The sequence below is a fragment of the Chamaea fasciata genome, unplaced genomic scaffold (assembly GCF_029207755.1).
Source record: "Chamaea fasciata isolate MVZ Bird 193981 ecotype frontalis unplaced genomic scaffold, bChaFas1.0.hap1 SCAF_10, whole genome shotgun sequence".
NCBI lineage: Eukaryota > Metazoa > Chordata > Aves > Passeriformes > Sylviidae > Chamaea > Chamaea fasciata.
In genome coordinates, this window is record NW_027094095.1 from 7,990,260 (window position 1) to 8,000,943 (window position 10,684).

Here is a 10,684-nt window from a genome sequence, read left to right on the forward strand (position 1 = left end):
CGAGATCCTCACACATCTCAGAGGATACATGTTAAGGCTCAGAGAAAGCCAGGAATAAAAAATACATCAATAGGAAAGCTGTTGTAAAAAATTTCTTTTTTTTTTTTTAATTGCTTAGCTCTCAAGTTTGAGATAATGACTGTTTAGACCCTGCTTCAGAGGAAGCCTGTTGGCTAAGTCAAGTCTGCTCTTCCCAAATGATGGTAACAAACTATAGATATGAAAGAAGCAAAAGCAAATATTCCTACTGATTTATAGTTACAAATACACATTTCAAAAGAATATCAACCAGCTAAGGAGAAAAAAAAAAAGTCAGGGAAAAAAAATCCACCAGAAATAAATGTTTTAACTCCAAAATTATTTTCTTAACTGCTTATTGTGGGCAATTTTTTGCATGTCCAGAGCCTTAGGACGCATTCTTGGTTAAACCCATCCCAAAAGAGACAGAGGATGCTCTTCCAGCTTCACAAGTGTTGATTCCTCTCAGCCCTGCCCCACAGGCGTCTTTTAGTTTTTGATGGAAAGGAGCAGTAAGAGTTGCTCAAAGTCCTCACAGGGTAACTACTTCCAGGCCTTTAATTAATCTCACAACAGACTCAAGTTCCTTCCCTTTTCCATAAAACACCAGCCATCAACCTCTCCAAGCGCCTGTCTCCAGTCACTGCCAGTTACAGCTCTGGCACAAGAGATTTTTCACATATTACAGGGATTTACACATTGCAAACATCTGTTCAGCTTGGGAAAAAAATATGCACAATCTCTCCCTTGGTCTTCTGCCATCCATCACGATTTTATTAAATACAGCAATAAACTCCAACCAAGGCTCTGAAGGATGCGCCAACCTTAGCAAACATGAACGTGGAGCTCAGAAAGAAACACACACTTAAATATCAACTGAAAACTCTGCCCAGACTCCAGAGCACTGTGGTGAACTGTCCAATCCATCTGACAAATCAGGCCAGGCATTGAGGTTAAACATGGATTGAGGTTCGTGCCCTTAAATAATCTGCGTTTGAAAATGTTGGCTGTTCCCTCTCACTTCAAATGGACATTTTCTCGGTATCCAGCCACCCTCCCCTTCCACCCTGCTTGATACAGCCAAGTTTGTTTAAGAAGAAGATAAATTATTAATAGGTTTTCTGTCAGAAAAGTCCGGTTTTAAAATATCTGGATTCTACCTTTCCAGACAAAACTGTGATGCTCTGGCAGAAGTGAATCATAGAACCACAGAATCATAGATTGATTTGGGATGGAAAGGACCTTAAAGCCCATCTCATTCCACCCCCTGCCATGACCAGGGACACCTTCCAGAAGGCCAGGCTGCTCCAAGTCCCGTTCAACTTGGTTCTGGACACTTCCAGGAGTAGCCACAGCTTCTCTGGGCACCCTGTGCCAGGGCCTCACCACCCTCTCAGTGAACAATTTCTCCCCAGTATCTAATCTAAAGCTACTCTCTGGCAGTTTGAAGCCATTCCCTCTTGTCCTGTCATTGATTGCTGTGAAGACATTGAGCTAATTTCCTGTTTTGAACTGATATCCAGAAATAAATGCGCACTCCAAAAAAGATGAATAATTCCTGGTGCATAATTATAGGTCAAATTTTGAAAGACTAATATAAAGAGGAAAAGAAAGGGATATTTATTTAATCCTGTGAACTTGTAGCCCAGCATAATGTTGAAAACAGGGGTAGTCACAAAAGGCATTTCCTAATTGGCAAAGCCTTAAGGATAAATGAAACGTTGGACTCATCTATTTAAAATGTTTCAACCTCACAAGTAAAGAAGAGAATAACTCTGCTAAAGCGGATAGAGGGAGTAATCCAATCCCATAACCCTCTCATCAGCCCAGTGACGTGCAGCGAGCTGGCAGCTCTCTGCATCAGCCCAACCTGCTTTATGCTTTATTCCCATCATATGACCTCTTCTCTAGCAAATCAAGCCCTGGTCCGGTGTTTTGAAATTATGTTTTTTCCCAGCCACAGTGATCTGATCACTCCACAATACACCACGTTTTTTTCCTTGAGGTGAGCCCGGGATGTTTCCATTTTGCCACACAATCAGCCTGTCTTTGGACCTCGGGATGACACAAGCACTGAGAGCCGGTTGGCTCTCAAGCCTGTTTTTAGCCACTTTGCTCTAAGGGAGCTGCTTGCCCGTGATGCAAGGGGAGCTGCAGGTGCTCCACGTTTGCCACTCCCTGGCACAGGGCCCAGGAGTGGATCATGGAAGGTGCTGTAGGCCTTGAGCAAAGGGCTGGAACTCCAACCTCAGCATTGGTCTTGATTACATAATGCTGCTAATGCCTCCTGTGAATCTCAGCACATCCATGACCAAGGATTCTTGGAAACCTGACCCTGATGCTGGCACAGGAGGACGCTGGCCCTCCCAAGGGTACATGAAGAGCGGAGGACTGCCTTCATTCCACTGCCCAGGCAGGGGGAATGATGCCTTCTCCAGTTCCATGTTATTTTACCCAATTGCCCCAGATTTCAGGAACCTGAACGTTTAAATCCACGGCTGCTCCTTCTCTTGTCTTGCTTGCTTCAGAAGCTGCTCATGTGCCAGGAATGTCTGTGACTATTACTTGCTCTTTGAGAGAGAGGACAGGAGCAATCAGGGATGGAATTCTGCAGCTGGGAATCACGGAAAAGGGGCAGAGAAGCAACATTCAAATTAGCCCTTGGGAGAGGGAAGTGCTGCTCAAGTTCAAACAGTCTTCCCAAGAGCCAAGGGAACACTCGGAGCACATCCCAGCTGAGTGCCCACCCACATGGAGCCTGACACAGAGATGTGCAACCACACCTCACTGCCAAATACCCTTCAGTTTTCACTCTCCCCCCCAAGGGTCCCCAAAATGTCACACTTCCCAGTTCACCAGCAATGTCCCACTGACCACTGGGGACGCGCAGTCTGCTGCTGATCTTCTTACCTAAACCCAGACACAAACAGCATTTTCAGCAGGATTTGCACAGATGGAAAGCAGCAGTTTTATGCCTAGAACATGTTTATATTTTAAGAAAAATATTACTCATGTTTACTTAGTGGACTAGGAGCAAAAACTCTTATATTGGAAAGCAAGTTTTATTTATTTCTTTATTTTGGCTCTTTCCTTTGCAGAATGCATCTTGCCTTTTACAGTTTGGGCTTATTTTACTTGGGGTTATTTTGGAGTTATTTTATTTGGGGTTACATTTAGGGATATTTTTCTTTTAATTTCCTTCTCCTCTGTAACTATAACTCACAACTACAAGACACTATTTTTGTATTTACAGCTGCAGTCTTTTACAAGGATTATATAAGGCTTCATGACAAGTACACAGCTACAGTGCTTTCTTCCTGAGCTACTTCAGAAGATATGAGCAAGAGAAAAGAGTAAAATTGTAATTTTGGGTAAACAGGGACATCTCTGTGAAGGCCAAAGGCATAAAATTATGCCCCATCCCTGGAAGTGTTAAAGGCCAGGTTGGAACGGGGCTTGGAGCAACCTGGGACAGTGGAAGGTGTCCCTGCCAATGGCAGGGGGTGGCTGGATGGGCTTTAATGTCCCTTCCATCCCAAGCCACTGCATGATTCTGTGCTTTGTTACTAAGCAGAAAACCTTCTTCCATACTGGATAAAAAGGAACCACTTCATTAAATGGCTATTTCTACCCTGTAGTAAGGCTGGCCCATCCAGTTTAATGACACCAGGGGAATGAGCAGTAGTAATAGGAATTCTGCTTCTGATCTACAACAGGTCCAGCACTCTTGGAAATTCAATGGCAGCATCAGGCCTATACTTTGCATTTGGGTTTTTTCATGCTAAAGAAGTTTTTTTGGACACAAAAATCTTCTCAATTTCTTCACTCAGAAAGACAGGAAAGTGAAGAACTTATAGAATGATCAGTCTCTTAAAATACATATAAAAAGTCACCATATGCATGACAAAATAGGACCTAGTGCACTGATGACCCACAGACCTGATAAGGAGAAGTTTTTATACCGGTATGAATTTTCAGTCATCAAAACCAATGAGAAAAGCTAATGAAAATATAAAAGATTTTCTAAATTAGCAATATCGTCCTCCACAGAGACTGCTGTTAATCTGGAATGTCAGAACGGTACAAAGGGGAAGCTTGGGATCAGTACCAATGGCAGCTGATGGGCTGGAAGGTCTGCGGATGCTTCCTAAGAATTAGGAGACATAACTAACTCCAGTGCTGACATTAATCATCATGTCATCATCACTGCACACCTTCCAGCTGTGTGACACAACACCATCTCAGGGGACTCTGTGCTCCTACCCTGAGCCAGTCATGCATTGGGATTGAGAGACTGCTCAATTACATGATTAAAAAAAAAAAAAAAAGAAAATAATCAGCTGTAAAGCAGTAAGGAATCTGTAAGAGGAGGTTGAGATGGCCAGGGATGGTCATTCTCCAGGACACAAGGCCATTCCTCCTGAATCCAGTCATCCCCATGCAGTGAATCGCTGCCTCTGAGTCCTGGGACTAACAATGCTCACAGGCCGACTCAGGTTGATGACCTTAGTCACGTGACCTTAAAGGGATTTCTAAAAGACAACGCTATCAATCAACAAATCATGACCCACTTGCACCCACATGAGCCTCTCCATGGGGTTGCTGCTCTTGCAAGAGCTGCCATGTGATGCAGAGGAGGGTTCCAGCCATCCCCATGCCGGGCACACCAGGTCCCAGCACACCTGTAGAGGCAAGCAGGTGGCACCTTTTCATCTGAGACACTCCTGATGGGCCATCCTGACCTACTCTATGACACTCTCTGCCGTGCTGACTCAACCTTACACACGGACGTTTCCTCACAGAGGCACTTGCACAACAACAACCTCCACAGCTGGCAGCACCCACACTTCTCCGTTTATTGGGAAGCTCATTTTTAACTTTGGAAAATGCTGCTTGCCTGGCACATAAAAGAACACCTCCTCACCACCCAAAAAAAAAAAAAAAAACCCCAACCAGCCACACACAGCTCCACCTCAACCTTTGATGAGGATGTGGGAGAGTTCCCTGCCCAGGTGATTGCCCGACCTTGCCCGTGCACGACATGCAAGAGCTTCCGCTGCACTTTCCTCGAGGAGAGCCAGCTCAGCCTGGAACACCCTCCCACAGACCACCCTGTCCATGTGCCTGGTCCTCAGCTGCCTGGTTGGGAAACACCTGGCTTTGCCAGCCCCATCCTCCCAGAGCAGAGATAAGAATGACAAAGATTTACAGCCCCACTGAGCTGAAAGGGGAAGAGTTTGCATGCCTGGCTCCCAGCCCAACTCAGTCACAGGGACAGGATTAAGCTTTAGGAGTTCCCACTCCCAGTCCATGGTCAGCCTCGCAGCCTCCCAACACACAGGGTTGTTGCCTCGTGCCACACTGCAGAAGAATGGTGAAACACGGCCTTAATGCTGTTATGATTCATCTAATCTTCACAGATTTATGGGGCACAATAGATCAGTAACATAAATTTTACAGAGACCTTTCATTTGTTAAGCAATCCGTTCCCACCTCTTGGAAGAGAGATGTTTTACCAAAAGCAGAGTCAAGTTTTCTGGTTTGAGCCTGCAACTGAGTGTTTGAGTTTCATACCCTGTGCTTTTCAGCTCAAGGCTCTGAAACAGCAAAGCATTCAGAGAATCACACCCTCTTGTTCCCCCAGAACAAAGAAAATCCACAGCAGCAGCAGCCAGAAGAGCTTATTGTAGATGTCTGTGTAAATCAAGAGAATGATTTGCGGGTTTGACCCAGCATATATATCTGTTCATCCCTGACATGGCAAAGATTCTTAGTTTTGCCTAGTGAGAAGGGATTAGCTTCAGATTTCTATTTCAGAACTGAGGGAATAGCAAGTGATCCGGTAATCTGGATCTATGCAGCGACAACAACCTATCTATAGAGCAACCTACAGAATTTATACTAATGAAGCTTAATTCATTACCTGCTTTTCTTCCAAACTTACTTGCAATGTTTCCCACAAGTTTTGATTAATTGTAATAGGTACATGCATGGAACAACTTACTTGCACACGTGCTAATCAGCTTTAGTCTCAATACATACAAGAATCAGATACCTTGTGTCCTGCTCAGCTGTTATTCCATGTTATCCCTTGATGGTGCTATGGAAAAATGAAGGCACATACATCACTATTGGTCACTCCAATCTAACACCCCAGCAGCCTTTAAATAAGGCAGTCATGGCATGAGAACATCTTTGCTGCTGTGAAGTCAAACAAAGCTTAACTTGGCACCTGAACAGCTGAAACTAGTCTAGACTTAATGGGAACACTCAAATCACCTGCCTTAAGACTTCTTGCTGCTCTGTAGTGCTCTGGCACCACTGATCTGGGATCATGTCCTCGGTGGGAAGACTCAATATAAATGTGGTTCTCCATCAAAAACTGTACTGTAAGAGACAAAAAGGATGTTGGTGAATCACAGTGCACTGCAAGTGTCACCTGGCTCTTTGGGTTGTCTGGTTTATGGAAAGGGTGGAACAAGAAAGTGATTTTGATTTATAACCACCACCAGTTTGCTGTTTTGCAATGAACATGGCCCAACCAGCACCAGGATGTTCAGAGGTCTCTTGCCCAACCGGTTCAAATATTTGGCTCCATTTTCTGTATGTGAAAGGAGCAATTTGGGCAACCCTTAAAAATAAATACAGCACTTGGAAAATTAATAGGGTTCCAGTTGCAAGAGGGATTAAAAAAAGTAATAAAATACTCAGTACACATTTCCACTGCAGGAAGTTTTACACCCACTATTTCCCATGACCATGTCCCTGATAATCTCCAGTGAATGACTGGGAAGGAACAGCATAATGAAGGAACCCTCACCTGAGAATCTGGCCCGACACATTTTTAAGGAGACTGACATATATCCCAATTGCTTTTTGTGGGTCAGTGACAAGTTCCATAATTACCATGTGTATTTTGATCTTCACTGATACTCACCAACTACAGGAAATTACACACTGTGCTCTACCTGCTGCAAACTTATCTCTTTTGCTATCCTGTTATTAACTGTTCTCCCTTTGGGACTTGCAGCATCTCCTACTCCAGCCACTGAAATGGAAGAAAATGCCAACACCAGCTTGGAAGAAGACTTTGAAGGACAGGCAACACACACAGGCAAGGAAACTAACTGGGTTGGGGGTTTTTTGTTGGTTTTTTTTTTTTCCGCAAAAATAAGTTAAACTGTCGGTGTTCACTGGGGAAGGCCAGAATTCCAGTGGTTCCGGTAGCCAAACCTCTTGCAGAAAAACACAGGTTCCAAAGGCAATGAGAAGGTATTTTGAGGCAAGTGACAAGCCCTCATGGAGGGCAGGTAACACCAAACGTTGTGCTGCTCCTCCTCAAACCTGAAGCAAAGGGCAAACACAGGGGACACTTGACAAAGCCACCAGGAGCCATGGCCCAACATGGCTCCTGTTGGTTTATTGCCTCACTCCTGTGGTTTATTGCTTCACTTTGCTCTCCAGAGGAGGAGAAGACAACAAAACAGCAACAAAACCCACACTCCCACATTAGAGTTAGGTGATAATGTTTCACTAGAAAGGCAAAATGATTTTTTTTCCTTCTTACAGAAGGAACACCTGGTGCTAAAAATGCCCCTTGTGGCAAACACAGCACAGTATTTTAAAAGCTTTAAAAGAGGCCTCACTCAAAACCATCATTCTTTTTAATCCAGTGCTCAATCACCAGGATTTTTATAAGAACTGACATAGTGTTCAACTCTACAGCTCCTCCACCCCACTGCCAGGTAACAGGATGCCAATCATTCCCTCCCTCTGCTCCACGGACTTCCTTTCCTTGGAGCTATAATGAATGCAGTTCTTGTAATAACTCTGGAGTTCTTTCCCAACCAGCCTTCCTGCTGTTGGCCAAGATTATAATATATACACAAGTTGGATGGGGCTCTGAGCAACAGAACTAGTGGAAGGGGTCCCTGCCCACAGCAGGAGAATGAGATGAGCTTTAAGGTCCCTTCCAACCCAAATCATTCTATTTTATATATATGTGTGCGTGTGTGTGTGTGTGTGTATATATGTATACACACCACTTCTCACTTTCATCACATCTTTCTTGTGAAAATGAGAGCTGCTTACCCAGCCTTTTCTAAATTTTCCTTAGGAATATTCACCTCCAAATACACTGAATTATTCTTTGTTTTTGCTTTATAATCTAAGATGCAGATTAAATATTTTCATTTTGAGAAACAGCATTGCAATTTTGAATTTTTTTTTCCTAATTTCAAAACTTAAGCAGTCTAATCAAGCAGCTCCAAAGACAAAGATCTGCATTACAATCAGAATTATCATTTGCCTTGTGGGTTACTCTTCCAGTGCAACAGGTATTGTTTGGGGTTTTCAAAAATAATCTCAAATGTCCTGCATTCTTAGTTTTACTCCAAGTCCTTACACACATTTAATATTTAAATTTAATTAAATATTTAAACTAATATTTAAATGCCCTGATTATAAAGAAATCAAATATTTGGCTACAAAACACCATCTTTGGACAACATGGTAGTTTTATCATGTTTCAACATCCTCATCCATGTTAACTGCTCGTGTGGTTCACCAAAATCTTTCCAAAGTATCCTGATGGGAACCAGATCACCAAAGTGATCCAGGTGGGAAAAACCCTCTTTCTTTCTTTTTGGGACACATTGATCCAAAAGCTCTGGTTCTCAGCACTCCTGGGGAGTGCTTTGGAAGGAGGAGGGACAGATAAACTGAGGCACAGAAGGACAAACCAGCAAAGAATATAAACTTCTCAGGAAACCTCTTGTTGCAGCCACTTTCTCACCCAACTTCATCTCTCTTAGGGCCCAAAGGTGTGATCAATGACTGGAGGAAGTTCAAATTAGAGAGCGAAGATGGAGACTCCTTACCCCTGAGTAAGAAAGAAATGCTTAGACAAATGTCTTCACCACACAGATCTTTCAGCAGAGATGATAAAGACACCAGAGAGAGATTCTGCCGTAAGGTAAGAGCAGTAAAGGAATTAACTTTGGCTCTATATAAAACATGCCTGTTATAAGGTAGAAAATCTTGAACTTCCCACTCAATTTCTGTGTAACTTAGCTCAATTCTCACAGTGCAGACAGAACACGTGCAAAACAATGGAGCTGGGAAGGGGGCTGGAGCACCAGGAGTGGCTGAGGGAGCTGGGAAAGGGGCTCAGCCTGGAGAAAAGGAGGCTCAGGGGGGACCTTCTGGCTCTGCACAACACCCTGACAGGAGGGGACAGCCAGGGGTTGGGCTCTGCTCCCAGGGAACAAGGGATGGGATGAGAGGAAACAGCCACAAGTTGTTCCAAGGGAGGCTCAGGTTGGATGTCAGGAAATTTTCTTCCCCATAAGGGTGGTCAAACATTGGATGGGGCTGCCCAGGCACTGATGGCATCACCACTCCTGAAGGAATCCAAACAAATAGGAATGTGGTGCTCAGCAACACGGGTTAGAGGTGGATTTGGCAGTGCTGGGTTAATGGTTGGACTTGATGATCTTAGAGGGCTTTTCCAACCTTAATTAGTGGCTCTGTGATTCTCTTTATCCAGTCCTCTCTCAAGCAAAACAGTAAAACAAGCAGTGTATTTCACATCTCTCACAGTACAGCTTGACCTTTCTTCCACCCTTCCCTGCCACAATGCTCTACCCTTGGTTAATGCAATGGAAAATTTTTAGCAGGTTTAAAAATCTATTAGTCAGGATAGAGCTCTGAGCATGAACATCACTCATAACCATTTACTAATTCTGAAACACAGGGGAACCAAACTCCCAATAAAACTGAAATTAAGCAGGTTTAATTTGCCATTACTGGCAAAATTTCCAGCGACTCTGAGAGATCCATAAATTTTTGCCAAATGTGGCCACTGCCTTCAGTACCATCATATTGATAGGCAAATTTGAGACAGGATCTTCTTCACCTCTCTCAATGAGACCTCATGGAGTCACTGTAGGGAGTGATGGCACTTCCGGCTCAGCTTTTGGTGCTCTCCAGACAACAGGCAGGTGAGTCCCCATTCCAGCTCCAAGGGGTTCCCAGTCACTGACCCTCACTCTCTGGATACCCACAGATGAGCATGCAGGAGTACGAGCTGATCCACGCCGCGCAGGAGGACGAAAGCTGCCTACAGCAGTACCGCAAGCGCTGCATGCAGGACATGCACCAGCGGCTCAGCTTCGGGCCCAAGTTCGGCTTCCTGTGTGAGCTGCAGAACGGGGAACAGTTCCTGGAGGCCGTGGAAAAGGAGCACAAAACCACCACGGTCATCGTGCACATTTATGAGGACGGCGTCAAGGGCTGCGAGGCCCTCAACAGCAGCCTGACCTGCCTGGCGGCCGAGTACCCCACCGTCAAGTTCTGCAAGATCAAGGCCTCCAGCACGGGCGCCGGGGATCGCTTCTCCAGCGAGGTGCTCCCCTCCCTGCTGGTCTACAAGGCCGGGGAGCTCCTGAGCAATTTCATTAGTGTTTCTGAACAGTTCAATGAGGAGTTTTTTGCTGTGGATGTGGAGGCTTTCCTAAATGAGTATGGGCTGCTACCTGAGAGGGAGCTTCCGGCGCTGGGGAATGGCACGGATGAGCCAGATGTTGAATAATTAGAGCCAGAGTCCTCACTGCCTCCCTTTCCTCTTCAGTCAGCTGTACATCAATGTCAGTAACACCCATCCCAC

The 10,684-nt window shown here is 44.7% G+C and overlaps 1 protein-coding gene across 1 annotated transcript; it reads left to right on the forward strand.

Moving 5' to 3' along the window:
• The first annotated feature begins 6,348 nt into the window (after window positions 1-6,348).
• PDC (phosducin) lies at window positions 6,349-10,684 on the forward strand. Its single transcript, XM_066193102.1, has 4 exons — window positions 6,349-6,407; window positions 7,049-7,132; window positions 8,832-8,992; window positions 10,085-10,684. Exons 1-4 carry the CDS (start codon window positions 6,353-6,355, stop codon window positions 10,607-10,609), a joined length of 825 nt encoding a protein of 274 aa, XP_066049199.1. The 5' UTR covers window positions 6,349-6,352; the 3' UTR covers window positions 10,610-10,684.

Coding starts and splice junctions, on each gene's coding strand:
- PDC (XM_066193102.1), top strand. CDS start 6,353: ATGTCCTCGGTGGGAAGACTCAATATAAATGTGGTTCTCCATCAAAAA. Junction 7,133..8,831: donor AGGACAGGCAACACACACAG/GCAAGGAAACTA, acceptor CATCTCTCTTAG/GGCCCAAAGGTGTGATCAAT. Junction 8,993..10,084: donor GAGAGAGATTCTGCCGTAAG/GTAAGAGCAGTA, acceptor GGATACCCACAG/ATGAGCATGCAGGAGTACGA.